Source organism: Spea bombifrons, chromosome 4 (assembly GCF_027358695.1).
Source record: "Spea bombifrons isolate aSpeBom1 chromosome 4, aSpeBom1.2.pri, whole genome shotgun sequence".
Classification (NCBI taxonomy): domain Eukaryota; kingdom Metazoa; phylum Chordata; class Amphibia; order Anura; family Pelobatidae; genus Spea; species Spea bombifrons.
Genome location: NC_071090.1, coordinates 71,729,784 through 71,749,395, shown reverse-complemented (window position 1 = coordinate 71,749,395; position 19,612 = coordinate 71,729,784). Strand labels below are relative to the sequence as shown.

Sequence of the window (19,612 nt, the reverse complement as noted above, 5' to 3'; positions counted from 1 at the left end):
AACTGTGTGTGACAGAGCAGAAAGAAAACATGCCGTTATATTCTTGTTTGATTTATAAAAGTCACAGGCGTTCTTCACCCAGACCTAGGATTTTTGCCTTAGGTGCTAATTGTGGCAGCAAATAAAAATATATATATTGCTCTTCAATGAGGGCCTCTAGTATTAAGGTGGCACTTCACACTCACCAGCTTCCATCTCAAAAGTCCATATTGCCAAACTAACTACGTGTATGTTAAGATCACTTTGAAATGCCTTTTCAGGGTATTTTTATTACCAAATTTAAAAATCGAAGTACTTTCAAATATATTTATTAATGTTTTAAAGGATATTTCTAGCAGCAAATTTTAAAAAAGCTTTAACATGAGTGCATCCTTTTAAAGGATGAGCTTTCTATATTCCTTAACTTATTTCTTAAATGCATGCTTTACATTAACTTTGGTTTTGTTAATTATTACATTTATACCTACCATATAACATTTAGACTATTTTCATTTAAGGTATGCTGGCTATATGTTTTTTATGTAATAGTTTAACAACAGATTTGAGGAATAGGAAGATCAACAGACCCATGGTGTCCTCTAAATGCCTTGTACCTCCTAAACCAAAGCACTGGTGGAGTAGTTAACATAAGTAAACAATCCAAGGCAACACTTTTAAATTATCTGAATGAAACAGGACACCATCCGTATGGATGACGTTTAAGCCTTCCAACGACATGATGCCCTGCTTACTATATCACCAGATATGACCATAGCATTTAAACAGTATTTGCCAATAAGTGTGTACCGGCCCTCTTGTGTATCACAATGAGCTCCTTCAGGGTTCCACATGCACTAGATGTCCTCTGCTATAGTCTATCTGCGAACGCCCATCACTGCACGGTCTCTGATTGGTCAGAGGTGGTCAAAAGAGGTACAAGAGGGAGGGGAGGGGGTAATTATACAGAAGCTGAACAGGGAGGGAGGACTAGGGAGGAAGAAGAAAAGTTCATAAAGTGTGAAGCGTTAGTAATCGTGCAAGCTGGACAAGGAGATACGGCGACAGGAGGAGAGACAGCAAGAAACACAGCCAGGAAGAGCAAGTTAAAGAATTACAGAAGCAGCTCTAGAACATAGGCAGACATAGACACCTCGTCAAATACACCGATCCAACACTCTCAATCAGAAACAATGCACACTCACACACCTTGACGGAAACCCCAATACAGTTACAGACATCGTTTGAAAATCCTGAGGTTGAAGTGCAGGAGATCTTACCAAAAATATATGCAACTGTAGGGACCCTTTCAGAAAAGCACCAGCACAGCTGCCTGCGCCTTACTCATCCAGCCTGACAGCGGTTCGCAGAGAACGACAGCAGCACCCAGTAAAAGGTAAAGCCAGGAGACATCGTGACAGAAAGCCGTCTCGGAGGTGAGAACCCAGCACAATGATACATGTAGTTATGATATAAAGAACAAAGATCAGAAACAGGGCACGGTAAGGTGCCAGTGACCTCCTGCAAATCCAAACTAAAAAGCGATAGCGTTTCCAGTAAAGTAATCCAGGTACCTCGAAACAAACATTCTAATGCCAGAATATAAATGAAACGGAGAAACAAGCAAAAGATAACAGGGGAAAGAAACCAAATGATTAAGGCTCCCCAAACCCCCACAAATAAGACATCGAATTAAAAAGCCTCAATATGCAGTGAGTATAGAGGAATGAAAAATAGAAGATAACCTGAATGTATGTGCACAGGGAGTCACAGGGAGTCACGGGGAGTCACAGGGAGTCACGGGGAGTCACAGGGTGTCATTGGAATATGGCAAAAGTAGGGAGAGTGAAGCAACAAAGTAGCAAATAAGTTCTTTATACATTATAATGAGTATACGACTTTAGTATAGGATTTTCAAATATTTGCCTGATCTTTTTCAGATGGCCCTAGAAGCAGATGCTGGATATGAAGGTATACTGTGGGTTGTGATGGAATGTGTACTTTGTGACCATGATGTTTAATGTTACAAAAATGTAATAAACATTTTTTATAGGCTTCTCCTACTGCTGGATACTTCTTGCCACCATGATACTAGCTTATTCCATGCAGTATGCCAGCTAATATGAGTGTATGAGCTGGTTTCACAGGCATAGCATGTGGTCTGATTACTTTAGTTCGTCATCTTTGTATTTATAACTGCCATCATTTTAAATACATTAATTACATCTGGATCTGAAGATAATAGATCAGTAATTTGCTAATACATTGTATTGGATTGGAGATATTCTCAATAAAAGTGCTTATTAATGTACATAAATTGACAAAAATTGTGAAAAGATGAGATTAATTGATCATCTTGAAACTTGTGTTACACAAACTTTTGAACACAATTCTGTCCTCAGATAAATGGTTATACGGGTCAGATAAACAATAAGCAAGAATCTAAATTAAAATGTTTCCATTGATACCACAGAGCCTACAATGTATTTTAGGCAAAAGTATGTCTTTTCATAAACAAACGAACGCAGTGATACGTTCACAGTAGTTCATAGTTCAATCAGTATAAACCTTATAAAACATATTTTTCCAGCTGTTCTTCTTTTTTTCCGGCTTCCACAGACATTCTTCAGTTTCGTTTCTCCGACATTATTGCCAAGAAATGTAATGGATCAGCACTAACATCAGAGGAGATCCGATATGTGGTGCAGGCAGCTTTGACAGGCCAGGCTGAAGAGAGTCAGCTAGGTAAAAAGGAACTCATTAGAAGACTCAGTGATGCTCACAGAGAATATAGCAAAATGTATACCTAGGTTATTCCTTAAGTTTTGTTTTCTAAGAATAGCAGATGTCCTTTCATTTAGATTTAACAGATGTACTTTCATGGAGACTTAACAGCATAAAAAGAGATTTTAGAAGACATTTTTAAAGTCCAATTTTGGTGCTGTGAAGCTCACATATTCATTAAGGATTGATATACTACAGATCTCTTTAATTTATTGGAAGACAATGAGAAATGAGTTAAAGTTGCCTCACTCTTAACACTTATAATAATCATTTATTTCCAGGTGCACTACTCATGGCCATCCGAATTCGTGGAATGGACCCGAAAGAGACGCTGACTCTTACAAAGGAATTGGTAGCTTCAGGTCACGTGCTCCAGTGGCCAGAAGAATGGAATGGGTTTTTGGTGGATAAACACTCCACAGGAGGAGTAGGGGATAAAGTTAGCTTGCCTTTGGCACCGGCACTTGCTGCTTGTGGTTGTAAGGTATGAACTCAAGGAAATATCCAAATATAACTATATATTGCTAATGGGTCTCAAATTCTTATCTTTATTTGGCAACATTTTGTTTCTGAAAAGGCAATATGGGCACCAAATTGCTGTCTTGACTAATTACATTGAGATGCCATCTTCATCGTTGTATTTGGAAGGACATGATTTTGTACATAATGAGAAGCAGGTTAACCAATTCGGGAGAATATTGTATTTGAGGAAAAAACTCTTTGGTGTGTCACTTCTCAGTATGCTAGTTATAGGAAAGAACTCTGATATACCCAACCAGCCCACTGATATTTGTATTGCAAAAATATTAAAAATTCATATTTTAAAAAAGTTATTAATTTTTTTTTTAATGTGCATTAGGTTCCAATGATCAGTGGACGAGGGTTGGGACATACAGGAGGGACACTCGATAAATTGGAATCTCTCCAAGGATTCAGTGCAAAACAAAGCCCTGCACAGGTATAAGTAAAAACAGTGAGATGACTCTGAACAATAGCCAAGATCATACTGTTATTTGACATAAATGGAATAATAGCGGGTGTTAAAAATCTGCAAGGGTGCTGCTAGGCTCATACAACATCCAGGGTTTGAGCGTATGCTAGCTTCAATAGAGCTTTAGAAACCATTACCATGCACACAGACATAACATGATACATTTCTATTGTGTAGTGCTTTGAGTGTCTGATTTCTAGTCGGTATATTTCCCTCTTATTCTAACTAAAGCACAACATTAATTTCCACCACCACTAATAAATAGTAACCGCTGGAGGAATTGCTGTTATCCAAATTAGCATGAAGAAAGCAAAATCATTTAACTGCTTTATCAACGGTATACAATGAGGCAAGTCTGTTAACACTGGGATTAAAAACCCAACAAAAACATGCTATTGCATCCTGACATGGCTGGCTCAAAGGGATTACTTCAGTGAATGGAGACTGCCAATCGTGCCTATTGTATTTTCATCATCATATAGAATTAAACAAAGATAATGCTTTGATTGTAAATGCAGATCTTTTCTAACTCTTGCTGTCTGTTCACACAGTGTTTTCTGTAGATAAGCAATAAAAAGCAGCAGCTGTCAGACACTGTTTTGATATCCTGGGCAAAACCCAACTGGACCAATATCATAGACACACACACCCTGGGGAAATAATCTATTTAACAAACAATTTATGTGTGTCACATTTTATGTCACCATGACAAATCAAACAATGGTACATAAAACATTGGAAGCTCTTGATTAGAGATCTCTCTCTTCTATCTTTTTAGATGCAGAAGATTTTGCAATCAGTCGGCTGCTGCATTGTTGGACAGTCTGGAGATCTAGTGCCAGCTGATAAAATTTTCTATGAAATTCGAGATGTGACAGCAACGGTAGATAGTCTGCCACTGATCACAGGTACCAGTTACTAACTCCAAATAGTGCCTTTGAAAACTTCCAATGTCTTTCCTCATCTTAATGTATTTGTATTTAGGGGTCGGGTATGGTTATTTATTTAATTTGTGGTTTCTGTCAACATTTTTTTTTGGTATGGTCCCTTATATTTCTGTGCAGCTTCAGTGATGAGCAAGAAAGTAGCTGAGAATGTTTCAGCACTGATCTTGGATGTCAAATTCGGAGAGGCTGCTCAGAGCCCAACCATAGAGGAGGCAAGAATTCTGGCAGAGAGTCTTGTGAGTTTCTGAGTATCCAAATCTTCATACTGTCCAAATAAATCATAGATTAAAAAAAAAAGAAGAAATAGCCTGTGTCTTGGCTGCATGTTAATTTGTGCTGTCTACTTATACTATACTACTTGTAAAATCACAATATGTGCATCTTGTCTCCTCAGGTCAGTGTTGGGGTCTCACTTGGGACGCCCACGATAGCGCTGCTTTCTAACATGGACAGCCCCATTGGTCGTTGTGTGGGAAACACTCTGGAAGTAATAGAAGCACTAGAGTGCCTGGAAGGGGCTGGTTCGCAGGACCTACGAGAACTGGTGACAAGGACAGGTCAGCAAATTAGATCTGTTCCATGACATGTTTTCTATAGGGCTCCCTAATGAAGTACTTCCTTGTCATTCTGAAACATTTTGTAATGAGAATGTTTTTCCAGTTGACACTTTGCTTTATTTTATCATATACAATCTTTATTCATTGATTGTTAATAAATGTTTTCTTTAGTTACATTATTGTAAATATTAATTGAAGCAGAAAACATCATGTCTTCTGTTGTCCGGTAGGTGGTCACCTCCTTTGGTTATGTGGTAAGGCTGACTCAGAAGTTCAAGGAGCAGAAGCCATTGCCAAAGCCCTGGACAATGGATCTGCTCTTCAGTGTTTTCGAGCAATGTTGGAGGCCCAAGGGGTACACTCTGATATAGCAAGGAACCTCAGCTCCACAAGCAACTTCCGCAAAGCATCCCACCAACAACTGTTGCGGGTTGATAAAGCAGGTGAGAATGCATGGAAAAATTTACCTAATATATGTGTTTGTTATTCATTGAAAAGCTACATCTAACACATGAAAATCATCATCATGCATTCAATTTAAGGTCGCAGTGGACAGGCCGAGTAATCTTTCTGTAATAGAGAGATTATCTGTAATAACGCCTAGTTCACAGTACCAGATAGAAATTAAAAGCCGGTGAGATCCCTCAGGTGGTAAATGTCCCTGACTGCAGAGCCTCTTCAAATTCTCATGGTCTCAGGTTCAAATCCTGGCAGGCTCAACTTAGCCTTTCATCCTTCCGAGGTCGATTAATGAGTACCATTCATTGGGTAATAACATAATGTTATTCGGCTGCTGATTCAGTTAATTCCGAGAGCATGCTCTAAAAAGTGCTTTGCGTCCCACTGGGAGAAAGGCGCTATAGAAATACTGGGTGTTATGTTAAATATAGGAAGGCTGATATCAGACTTGGGTAGGAGACAACCTCAATCAGGAATCTGGATAAACAGTGAACAAATGAGAAGTGCAACGCAGTACTGGGGAATGATGATTTTATGGGTTGGCATGCTTCTGTTTTGGCATGTAGTAGCCTCATGACACTAAATTCATGTCATGTATCTATGTAACGTATGTGTCTGTAGCCGCCAATTTGTATGTTACCCCATCTAGGCACAGTTAAAATGATCCGAGCAAGACCTATTGCTGAAATTCTGAATGCACTGGGGGCTGGGAGAAGCCGAGCCACTGATATCATAAACCACAGTGTTGGAGCTGAGCTGTTGGTGGAAGTGGGGCAACATGTAGAGAAAGGTAAGTAAGCCAATCTTAGGAGCAGTATTTTTTTATTTTTCTTTAAATCTATCTGCTTACATGAAACCCTCTTTTGCAGGAGACCCCTGGATTAGGATCCATTATGAGAGCCCACCACTCCAGGATAAGCAGAGGCAGTCTCTGCAGGCTTCAATTTCCATCATAGATTGCCCACCATTTACTCCACCATCACGTATCCGGGAGATCATCACCCACCAGGGCAAGAGTGAAGAGACTGGGACAAACATGAGGAGAGAGGGGGAGACCAGCTGAAATAATATGTGACATTTTATCATGTAAAAAAATGGCACTAATTACTCACAAACGTATTGTTGTAGTATTTAACCCCTTAACGACCAATGATGTGCCTGGCACGTTATGGCATTAAATGAGCTTGGAAAGATTGCTTTCTTTGCTTAAATGGTGTTGCTGCAATATCAAGGCATTCAGAAAGACAACAAGAATGTCTCAGGAGCCGTCAAATTTGCAATAGTCAATATGGTGGTGGCTGTCTGCTAAAAAAGAGTTTAAGAAGCGATCGATATTGAGACATTCAGCAACACTAAAACCTATGCCAGAGCACCATGTGATTGCCCCAAATAGGATACGTGCACCTCCCAAATGTGGCCTTTTAGGCACAAAGCAACCCGACAAACCTATGCATGGGTGTTACCTCTGTACTCAGGAGATGTTGCTAAACACATACAGGGGATCTGTTTGGCAGTGACACACACCAGAACGTATAAATTCACATCTGAAATACAATGTGTAATAAAAATATATTTTCAAATATTGATCACCTTCAAAAATGTCCCAAATAGGACATAGGGGTATGATGACCAGGTTAGAAAAAATGGTTTTGAAATAGCAAAACGCTGCTTGTACCTATTTCCCTATAAGTTGCAAAGAAAACAACAACATCAAACATTGGATATTTCTAAACTCAGGACAAATATTAGAATCTATTTAGCAGAGGTTTTTTTCATTAGCTTTTGTAGATGAATAAAAGATTTTTCAAATAAAAAAGTTGGTCATTTTTCTTCCAATATATTTTTATTATTTATTTTTATAGTAAATTAGTCTAATCTATTCTAACTATTCTAATCTAAAGAAAGCTCTTCTTGTCCTGAAAAAAAACAATATATAAACAAACAATATATACTTTTCATAGACATAAGGTTTGCTTAATTGTTTTCTTAAGTGTTAAAATAAAATTTAATGTCACTTTAAATACAGAATACAGTTGTGAATGTATTTTCCCCGCAGATGAGGTTTCTTTTGTTTGGATTTTACGTACCACTCAAACCATGTATAAGGATGCCATGTATAGGGAACAGGGACGGTCAAGGCACCAACCCATTCCAGTTTAGAACACTGACTTGAAGCCCATGTCAAGATTTTTAAATTTTGTGCCGGATTCAGATGCAGCTACAGGTGCAAATAAACCTTCCCCATATTATGCTGTGTGGGTGATTACTGTGCATCTGGTGCTCTCAGTGTATACCTCCAGACTAGCTTGTATTTCCAAGCACAGTCCATAGTGTATTGCTCACAGTGTCCATCATTTATGGATTTATGTTTAGTATCTCAACCCTGGTATGTAGAACCCTTTCTCAACTTGTGCAGCAATAAGTTAATAACCTACACTTACTGCTTAAATACTGTCCTTTGAGGGGTTTATATTGCATTTTAGATGAACATACATGCTTTTGTGTTCTTTTAGGTGTATCTCCCTGAATATTTGCAGTTGGATACATTTGCAGTGTGGACAAAAAAGATGTTACTTTAGTATCTTATTTTAGCCAAGTCGAATGTATTTTCGGTGAGACCGTACAATGCGTTTATGTCTCTTGATCTCTTTTCGTCTGCCGTTTTCACTGATTGGTCCATTTGATGACATCTTAGTCCACTGAGAAGTTACCTATTTACTCTCCACCTATTGTTCATTATTGTTCCCCACTCTGTAACATCTGTTGTTTGCGTTGTGCCCAAGAAGATACACCTTTAATTCTTATTTCAAGTACAATACAGCGCAGTTGTGAGATAACATTATGTGGCAGACTGGGATAGCTTTGAGTTTGCTGTAAGGAAAAAACATATAACACAAATTATTAACCATATTTGGGACAAAACTTGTAGGAGGTGAAAAGCAGTAAGAGGTGGAATGTTGACTGGTGAAACAAAAACCTAAGAAACTGGATATTTATTAAAATAATTTACATAAAAAAAGTTTTTTCTTCTGCCACCTCTGTCCTAACACAAACAACAAACAGTCATAAAAATTATTTTCCCATACTCAGCAGAAAGAGAGTTTATTTCCAAAGATTGAGTTCATTCCTTTCCAAAAATGGAGCATGGAGTTATTTTTATTATCTATCCTACTTACACTGGTTGTCACATTTATTTTACTTTTAATGCCAGGGAGAGACAGCAATATGAGCTACTCTTCTCTTGTGAACATCTCTCAATCATTACCATGAGCAGAAGGCTTGTTTCACATATGAGTTTAGTGGGCCTCATGTGGTAGAGAGATTTTCTGTTCCTCACTGAGGAAACCATACCTACACAAACATTACATAGTAACACTCACATATCAAATAACATAACATGCCCAAAATTTACTTTCTTTATAACACAAACTATTGTGACACATTCTAAATAAATAGCTAAACACACAACATTACATTCTATTTTATTTATAGAGGGCCAGCAGATAATGTTGCGCTACTACAATATAGAGTTGTTCCGTAGATCCATAGAAGGAAGAGCAAATTTCTTAAAGCTGATATCTTTTTCGACTAACTGAAGTATAATGGATTGCAAGCTTTCAAGACTATCTAGGCCTCTTTTACAATGTAGAATAATGTTTGAAAAAGAGACTTTGATAGTGGTGAATAATTACAATAAGGATAGTGAAAATTAATAAAAATATTAAAATCAACAGTATATAAAATTGACAATAGCTTTAGCACACATTAAAATATACTGGTACAGAAGGAGAAGAGGGCCCTGCTCCTGAGCTTACAATCATAACAAATAATATACACACAAGAACAAGTTACCCTGATGGGCATGCTTATTTTTAAACATATATGAACCGGGGGACCATGCTTTCCCAATCAGGGGTAACACATCTACATGAAGAGAGAAGGTTTGACCCACCTGTGTCAGAGCTTTGATCAGTCTCGATAAAACCAACTCATCAAGTGGCGGAGGTAAAGATGGTAGTTTACTGACACACTGCAGTAGGCAGCACAGGGTCTCTCCTTGAGCCTGCAACACACAAACATTGTGACTTTATAACACAACACATAGCAAGTATTACCCTGTTAATGTAACACCATACCCAATGTGACTACAGTATAACTTCAAGAATTCTGTATTCCCATTAAGCATGTGGAAGCTTGACCTTGTCGCAAAAATATAACTGCACCGATAGTACTATTTCAGAGAAAACAGACACAAAGCAAAAAAGCAGAGACACATTAAACAAAGTCAGGGTCTCACCCGGCTGAGCTTGGCTAGATTTTCTCTCCATTCTCCATCACAAAATTGATTAATATCTTCCTGACTCAGCACAGGTTTCTGACAAGAGAAGACACGAGAATTGTGTAGAGTGGGATAGTCACAAAGGAAGTTATATAGATATAGATATATAGATAATGGAGATGGCATAAAATGCTGTCAAATTCACAGCAAGTGATTCTGCACATGAGCACAACAGCGAGATTGAAATGTATTTGGGGAGCTGTCCCGTCTTTATATATTTTGGATTGAGTTGTGATACTGCCGATGGCAATTGGCAGTAGTTTTTACACATAAATAAAGTGTTTTCACCTTTTTTTAATAGGCTGCACTGCAGTTACAACACAGATACAAGACAGGTATAGCAGCTTGACCTGGTAATTTTGTTAGATCTGATTTTTTTGTGTTTCAATCACAAATTCCCATGAGTTTGTGAGAAATTTGGACTTGGGACTTATGAGACATATCCAACATTTGGATAACCACTAGAGATTTGGGTGGTGTCCAGTTGGAGCTGAGCGTGAACATATTGTAAATGTAATTTATTTTACTTTCACATTAAAGCTTTATTACATATCTCATATCTAATATCTAATATCTAATACATTTATTGTACCTTCATACACTAGGTGTACTAGGTTTATTTTTTAGGGTTTAATGGCTTGAGTTTTATGTAAAAGACCAGTCCAACCTTTAGTTGTTGAAGCCAGTCCCAAAGAAGATTGCAGAGAACTTTTGGGCTGGTCTCTGTGAATATTGCCGACCATGTGCCTTCCTCATTCAACAGTTTCTACAATAGAGTGGTAATGAAATTTACATATAGCGACATTTATTTCTACACCCATTAAAACAAATCTCCTAACCTCCTTAGCATATATCTGAAACATTTCAAATCGCCAAAGAGCAACACTTTTGTCTTAGGAGTTGTGACAAAGTTGTGGCTTCGGTAAGACTTTTACTGTGATTTTTGATGTAACTAAGGTACTTAGGAGAATAATTTTATTTAGAACCCCATTTTGTACTGTAATTATATACATCATTGAGACTTTTAGACTTCGTTGTTATCTATTGCTGTTTCTAAAATACTTCTGGCTAACTTTACTATGAAGAAAATATTATATGAAAAATATAATTTATATATATATATATATATATATATATATATAACTTTAACAAAAATGGTCGCAATCTTACACAGCTAAAGCCTAATAGATGTTACTGCTTTGACTTCTTCTATGACGAGTCTGACCTGCAGATTGAGGACTCCCTGTTGTGTCTCAGGGTCTGGATCCTCCAAATCAGCCAGTGCTTCGGCAATGCACAAAACATGTTGAGGGGGCAGGTGCTGTGTTGTCTCCTTGCTCCCCTGCTGAAAGTGAGAGATTGTCAGCATCAGCCTGCATGAACCACCAGAAAATCTTTACGACAATCAACACTGATGTCATTCTTAAGCATATATCAAGACAATACACTCTGTGAACCATTTACTAACTAATGTTCGCAGCAGGGGGTGCCATTAAAATGAATAGTAGTATACAGATATGTATTGATGGAAGAAATGGCTTCTGTCATTCTGCATTCTATTCTGCTGGAACTATAACATGGAAGGGTAAACCTCTACACACACATATAGCTGTGCGCTTTCCTTGTATCCTTGTCACTGGCATTAACTTGCTAATAAAAATGTGCATTGTGAAATAGAAATATAAAAGGAGATGAATGTTAAATTGTAAAAAAAAAAACTAGGCATGTAATCAGGAGCCATCCAACCTTCTAGTCTCCATTAGAATGCGCCCATCACCTGGTGAGCCAGCTATAGAAGTATTTCGGCCCATCCATTAAAATACTGTACTGTGGACATCCACAGAAAGATTTCAAGGGGAAGGGGGGCACAAAATTAGCCCTGGGGCAGGGCACAGGTAAATGAGGAGGGGGTAACAGTTATATAGGGTTTGACATGCCCTACTAATAATAATGATTGCACATCAGCAAAATTAAGTGGACGATTGAGGGAACATTTCTAAAAACTGTCTCGCTAAGTAGCTGCATAGTGTGGTTTAAAATCCAGTGTGTTTCTTACTGTGTCAGTCAATTAAAAGGCAGCTAAACTTCAAAATGAGGTAACTTAGGCCTTTAACATTTGCATATGGTTTAGAGGAATGCAGCATCACTGATCAAAGGCAAACACTACAGGGCCCCTGGCTAAGGGTAGCCCTGTCAGGGAATTTCCATGTGGGAGAGCAAGTTCCCCCTCGTGACAAGTAATGTCATGGTGGGGAGTGTTCCTGAAATGTGTTAAATCATGTATTTACTTGACCAGCAATATATATATAAATACTCACGTTTTGGACACTGCTGTCTTCTGTTTTTTTTGTGGCATCTGAAGGTCTATCCTCTGCTCTCAATGAGGTTGTTTGAACAAGTCCAAGCTGACAAATCCCATTACTCACAGCATCTACCTAAAATATTATATAGTGATACAAAATAGCACATTCACAAACAGGATGTATATATTATGAAATAATATCACTGGAAAAAAACATGTACATTTCCTCACAAAGATTAATCAATCATACATCAAGGTGATCCTAAATAACACGATTACTGGGGGGAAAAAACCCTCTAATTACCATAAATCACATTGTCTGATTTTTAAAGAATTTATTTGCAAATTATGGTGGAAAATAAGTATTTGGTCAATAACAAAAGTTCCTATCAGTACTTTGTTATATACCCTTTGTTGGCAATGACAGAGGTCAAATGTTTTCTGTAAGTCTTCACAAGGTTTTCACACACTGCTGCTGGTGTTTTGGACCATTCCTCCATGCAGATCTCCTCTAGAGCAGTGATGTTTTGGGGCTGTCGCTGGGCAACACGGACTTTCAACTTCCTCCAAAGGTTTTCTATGGGGTTGAGATCTGGAGACTGGCTAGGCCACTCCAGGACCTTGAAATGCTTCTTACGAAGCCACTCCTTCATTGCCCGGGCGGTGTGTTTGGGATCATTGTCATGCTGAAAGACCCAGCCACGTTTCATCTTCAATGCCCTTGCTGATTGAAGGAGGTTTTCACTCAAAATCTCATGATACATGGCCCCATTCATTCTTTCCTTTACATGGATCAGTCGTCCTGGTCCCTTTGCAGACAAACAGCCCCAAAGCATGATGTTTCCACCCCATGCTTCACCGTAGGTATGGTGTTCTTTGGATGCAACTCAGCATTCTTTCTCCTCCAAACACGACGAGTTGAGTTTCTACCAAAAAGTTCTACCTTGGTTTCATCTGACCATATGACATTCGCCCAATCCTCTTCTGGATCATCCAAATGCTCTCTAGCAAACTTCAGACGGGCCCGGACATGTACTGGCTTAAGCAGGGGGACACGCCTGGCACTGCATGATTTGAGTCTCTGGCGTAGTGTGTTACTGATGGTAGCCTTTGTCACTTTGGTCCCAGCTCTCTGCAGGTCATTCACTAGGTCGCCCCGTGTGGTTCTGGGATTTTTGCTCACCGTTTTTGTGATCATTTTGACACCACGGGGTGAGATCTTGTGTGGAGCCTCAGATCGAGGGAAATTATCAGTGGTCCTGTATGTCTTCCATTTTCGAATAATTGCTCCCACAGTTAATTTCACACCAAGCTGCTTGCCTATTGCAGATTCAGTCTTCCCAGCCTGGTGCAGGTCTACAATTTTGTTTCTGGTGTCCTTCGACAGCTCTATGGTCTTGGCCATAGTGGGGTTTGGAGTGTGACTGTTTTGAGGTTGTGGACAGGTGTCTTTTATACTGATAACAAGTTCAAACAGGTGCCATTAATACAGGTAACGAGTGGAGGACAGAGGAGGTCTGTGAGAGCCAGATATCTTGCTTGTTTGTAGGTGACCAAATACTTATTTTACAGAGGAATTTACCAATGAATTCATTAGAAATCCTACAATGTGATTTCCTGTATTCTTTCCCCCCATTCTGTCTCTCATAGTTGAAGTGTACCTATGGTGAGAATTACAGGCCTCTCTCATCTTTTAAAGTGGGAGAACTTGCGCAATTGGTGGCTGACTAAATACTTTTTTGCCCCACTGTATAATGAATCAAGTCCTCCTGCACCCAGACCTAAGAGTGAAAGAGTGGAGTGCCTACTTACCCCTAAAAAAGTGACAGTAATATGACCTAAGAAATATATATACGAAATTAAGACTGTATCTTGTAAATTACATTTGAGTTTTTAATGGCTCAATGATCAATTATCAAATTCACAACAAGCGTTATCTACACAACTGCTACATTTCTAATCATTAGTGTAGAATGCACTGAAGCTCGGCCCTCCATATGAGGGCAGATAGAATCACCCCTGCCCTAATACAGCTCATTTACCTTGGCCTCTCACCTGTGTATCTGAGGTAAGCAGCAATTGCATGATTCCAGCCTCACAGCTCATCTGGTTCTGCAAAAAGCCCCTTTTCCTCGTGACTTTACTGCATTGTTGCTCATCGTCTTCAGCCTCGCTGGTTGGTGTGGGTTTACTCTTATGGTGGCGTTCATTCGCTGCTCTGACAATGGCTTGGTGCAGTTGTCTGTGTGCCCTCTCCTTTTCCAGTTCTACCCAAGGTCCCCCTCGTGCCCTACTACCCCTCGCCAACTGAGAGAGCCTCCGGCATAATACAGCCACTGGCTTAGGAAGATACCGCAAGTTACGAGCCTCTTGACCATGGAGGAGATTCCGCTGATGTGTCAGATACTCAGATAATGTGAAGCATGGAGAACAGGGAGGGTTACATGGGAAGACAGGCCACTGAGTGCTCAGGAACAGAGCAAAGTCACACACCAGGGACACTTGGACCCTTGTCTGGATAGAGCCAGGACGACGGAGACGTACATAGCGTATAACATCCGCAGCAGATACACGACATGCGTAGATCAAATAACATGCAATGAGGACCCCTGAGAGAAAGAGGAGGAGATCCCATCACTAGGAGAGACACAGGATCACCGGGTGTCATGGACCCCTGAGAGAGAGAGTGGGGAAACCCTGTCACTAAAAAAAGAGGCATGGAGAAAAATGTATTATCTTGATTCTAGTCTGACCCAAACTCTCACTGGCTTCAACTTGCTAACTAGTGACCGTTAATAGTCTAATGCCATATAAAATGTTGCATTAAGTGCATAGGTAATGTGGGAAGATGTATTTTAAGTCTTGTCTATGCATTATACACACCTCAGCACTTCTTGCAGGATAATTGCTTGAATAGCTTTTTGCTTTATTAAGCCTGTTTAATTTAACAGGTAAAAATGCACACTCATTTCGTCCTTGTAGCATGAATCATAAAAAAAGTTATCCTTAAAGTAAACTCACAGGCTTAGTAGGAAAATATATGGGCATAATGCAACCTTTGGTGCTTGCCCATTTCTGACCGGCACAATTGCTGCTGCAGGGTTTCTGTCCGCCCTTCTGCTTATTCCTCTAAGTCCCCCAAATTTCTGCAGTTGCCATTATCCAGCAATTTGGAGAGCACCGCTCTAAATGAAAGATAATTCCCTTTCTGTAACAGGTGATACCATTCTTACCCGTGCGACCTAGTCCTGCGTGGCAATGCACGGCAACCTTGCCTTCCTGCAGAGCAAACGCAATAACCTTCACTGCATCCAGAATCCGGGGGACAGGGACAACCCCAAAATCAGGGAGACTGAAGTTGTAGTAAGAGACTGAAAAAGACAAACAGATACAAGCACAAAGGAGTACAGCACAGCACTATTTACTCTCAAATAAACATGATTGCTGTTACACTTATGGGAACATGTCGTATTTGTATTTGTATTTGTTTCTTAATGTATTAATACGCCAGCATCCATATAGAAAATATATGATTGGATAAGAATAAAACCCTAATTGAGTAGGAATGTGGTGTGGTTATAAATTAGTCAATGTAATTCCCAATTTTACAAATTGGATTTGCCATTTTTTTGCTGTGATTGTGGTATTCTGGAAAATGTTACACAAGTTTTTTTCTGGGTTTCTTTGTGGTTGTAGCACACTTCTAAATCATTGGCTATTGTTATCAGCATCCCATAGTGATTGACAGTCACAGATTTGCTTATACGTCACACAGACACACACTGACTTCACAAAGCCAGAGTCACACTCACTGCCAGAATCCATTAATTCCTGGGGTCTGTATGAGAAACCACTTTGAGGATCAAGTGGGTCCCCACAGTAGGGGTGTTCCCAGGGAAGTTGGGCACTGACCAAAGAGCGAATTCCGCACCTGTACAAACACAGTATTTAAAATGAGTACATGTTGCGAGGATAAGCTGTTTACCCGAGGCCATCATTATTGATGTCTACTACAACAGGATTATTCATACGATTGAAATTCCTTGTGATAAAAAAAATAAATAATGTTATGCAATAAAATCAAAGTAGCAGAATATATATATATATCCTTTGTTTTTTTTTTCACTGCTAGCTTGCACTGACCACATAATAATTAGAGTTATCTACTATCTATTTTCCATATGTGGTTTCCACAAAGGACTGTGATTAGCATGGTAGTGGTGGGAGACCTGGCAGTCATCAGCGTGAGGATGAGGAATGGCCTTTCTGAAGTTGCAGCTCCAGTGTTGGCAGTTTTTGACAATGTGTCCCCAAATTAAATAGTACTTAGTAACTGATTAAGGTTATTGGAAGAGGTTTGGATTCTGGGAAATATTACAGAAATCAGCACTATGAAACTATGACATGTTCCCATGTTATAATCCTTATTGGAACCATCCTACCTGTGGAATTGTTCTGTGATTTTGTATTCTTGTATTAAACGTGTGGATGGGCGGCTCATTGCAAGAATGTCATTAGTAATCCTGAAAACACAAGCATAAAGTTTTTAATTGCATTATCTTAAAATCATTCTACATTATGTCTATTCCCCATTAAATCAACATTTGGCTACAGTTTGCCACAAGGTACACTCGCCAGCTGCCATAGGTGTCTAAGCATCTGGATTCATGCCTCTTAGTATATAAGCATGAATGTGAGAATAATTATACTATTGATTGTTATGGTCTCCAGAGAAGACATTAAATTGCATGAGAGTCTCATTGGGTTAAAATTAAGTACTCATTGGTCATTACCATCTAGCAGTAACCCTGGAATCTGAATGTGAATGTGCATTTTAGGTTTTGCTCTCCACTTTCTGCAAACTGCATACTTGCAGGTTCGGACCAAACCTAAGGGTTGAGCACCCCACCTGCCAAACAGTTGCCTCATCAATGCTGTCCAGAGAAGGCGTTAAATTGCATAAGAGTCTCATTGGGTTAAAATGCAGTGCAGTCCCACTGATTCAGCCCCTTAGTAAGTCATTAAAAAGGACTTTGATGTAGTGGCGGCATAAGCAATATATGGTCACATTCTGTGATGGAATACCCGATATCTATGCCTTAGATAGATGTTCTTTGAATGTACTTGCTGAGTATGCTCTGAATTCTTGCTTTGTATTGGTTGTTATGGTAAGCTCACGAGCGGGACCCTCATAAAACCACAATTCTTGCCAGAAGCTTTGTAAGAAAGTACTACAAGGCTAGATGGAAAGCACATGGGCATGGTCCTGTATGTGTACATGTATAGTTGTTATGTATGTGTACATGTATAGTTGTTATGTATGTGTACATGTATAGTTGTTATGTATTTGTTAACCATTGTATCTTTAAATTGTACAGTTCTGCGTCATTTGCCAGTGCTTAATAAATTAATAATAATAATAATTGTTCTACTTTACCTTAATACGCCAAAATTGGCTTTACTGTATTTGTTTTATTATAAGACTATAATTTATTTTTTCTGCAAAAAATCATCTGGAAAAAAACCTTGTCTTGTAATTGAGGTTGTCTTTTATTCAGACCTCGGACCTGCAGCACCACCGCACAGCTGACTAAACCTAGGGGCTTCTCACTCACGCTCTCTCACACTCTTATTCACACTGTCTCACACTCTTCCTACTTTCTCTGCTAACCATTTCCGTGTCCCGGTCTCCTTTTGCTCCTTCTTGTTCTGTCTTCTTTCTTTGTCTGCTTCTTCCCGCCCCTTTGAAGTGCTCCCAGAGGCCACAATAATGCAAACAGATTTCCATGAAAGAGAGGTGCAGAAACAATTATTTTTCTGTTTGCAATATTCTGTCCTTTTGGAGTACTTCCGCAAGAGGGCAGAGCCACAGTACGCACCATGGGGACAGCCTCTCCCTTGTTTTTCCAATCAGGGAGAGGGTATGTGCAGAGGCTCCACCCTTTTACAGAGGAACCTGGACAACAGAGCTGATACCAGGGGAAGCAAAGAAAGAAGACAGAAGAACAAGAAGAGGCAAGAGAAGAAGCGGCGCAGAAAAGGAGGCAGGGACACAGAAGCAGTTGGCAAAGACTGTAGTGAGACATTGACAGAGACGGTGAGAGAGTGTGAGACTGTTAGAGAGCAACAAAAGCAATACAGTAGTTATATTTTTTTTTCCAATAGGGTCATCTTATATTCAGGCCTTTTCTTTTTTCTTTCATTAAGATGCAAAGTTTGAGGGGTTGTCGTATAATCCGAGTCATCTTATAATCGAGCAAATACAGTATGTAATGTAATATAATATTACATTACAATATAACGTTATATATGTGTAAATATAATACACCAGAATTTGTATTTAAAAGCCTCAGTTGTTCTGAATAATAGCATGGAATTTATTTTGCATTACACAGGGATACAGACATTTACAATTTGCAGTCTTGTTAGTTTCTACTGTAAATGTCTTCATCTGGTCTTTGCCCTCGTGCTGACAAATTTACAAAAGAACAGAACAAAGTGTTCATAGCAGTCTTACCAGGATGAATACAGTCCTCTAATAGCTTGTTGTTCCAGACTCCAGCCTTCAGGACCCTCATAACGGCAATCCCGTCCACCACAGGTCAATGAGCAGATGAGATGAGGATGCACTGCCCGGACCAGCCGCTCCCGGGTGTGTGAGTATGAGGGACGTGGTTCTGCCCCAGGAGAACCCATCATCTGGGTAGATGCAGGTGGAAGTTAATAAAGAAGACTTTATTTACCATTAGGCAAATACATTGATTTTGAGGTACAGTGCACAACCTTGGAAAGATGAGTGGTTCCTAGTTATCACACATGCATTGCAAAGAACATGTCTTGTAGGACAAATGTTGCCACTGAACTACTATATACCGTAAGTTGTATGTGACAATATTTTCTGTAATGGATTTCACAGAAAAAAAACTGTGAATGAAACCGTTGGCACCGTAATTAGGGATTTTCCATATTGCTATAGTGCAAGTGCTGAATTGCCTCTTATCTTGTATTGTCTGCATAAAGCACATGCATCCCCATGATAGAATTGGCACAGGGCAATGCATTCTTTTTTTATCCTTTCACAGATAATGCATGAAAATATGTTATTTTATTGTTATATTAATTATAGGATGTTGTGAAAAATATACTCACTTTTTTTTTTTTTGCATTCATCCAGTTATAGTTATCACTGTTCGTTACCTTGACCTTTGTAGGAATCTACAATTTTGTTCTCTTACAGCTCAAACTCAGCTGTCTGCT

At 39.2% G+C, this 19,612-nt stretch overlaps 2 protein-coding genes across 2 annotated transcripts; one reads left to right on the top strand and one right to left on the bottom strand.

Moving 5' to 3' along the window:
• Nucleotides 1–1,916: 1,916 nt before the first annotated feature.
• TYMP (thymidine phosphorylase) lies at nucleotides 1,917–6,911 on the top strand. Its single transcript, XM_053463719.1, has 10 exons — nucleotides 1,917–1,947; nucleotides 2,596–2,721; nucleotides 3,042–3,244; nucleotides 3,620–3,718; nucleotides 4,530–4,659; nucleotides 4,816–4,934; nucleotides 5,093–5,255; nucleotides 5,486–5,698; nucleotides 6,364–6,504; nucleotides 6,584–6,911. The coding sequence occupies exons 1-10, from the start codon at nucleotides 1,917–1,919 to the stop codon at nucleotides 6,775–6,777; spliced, it is 1,419 nt and encodes a 472-aa protein (XP_053319694.1). The 3' UTR covers nucleotides 6,778–6,911.
• Nucleotides 6,912–8,450: 1,539 nt separating this feature from the next.
• LOC128491395 (protein tyrosine phosphatase domain-containing protein 1-like) lies at nucleotides 8,451–19,051 on the bottom strand. Its single transcript, XM_053463718.1, has 11 exons — nucleotides 18,873–19,051; nucleotides 16,798–16,878; nucleotides 16,168–16,286; nucleotides 15,589–15,726; nucleotides 14,411–14,964; nucleotides 12,372–12,488; nucleotides 11,279–11,398; nucleotides 10,721–10,819; nucleotides 10,012–10,089; nucleotides 9,667–9,777; nucleotides 8,451–8,585 (listed from the first exon to the last, which is right to left on the bottom strand). Exons 1-11 carry the CDS (start codon nucleotides 19,049–19,051, stop codon nucleotides 8,451–8,453), a joined length of 1,731 nt encoding a protein of 576 aa, XP_053319693.1.
• Between the last annotated feature and the right edge of the window lie 561 nt (nucleotides 19,052–19,612).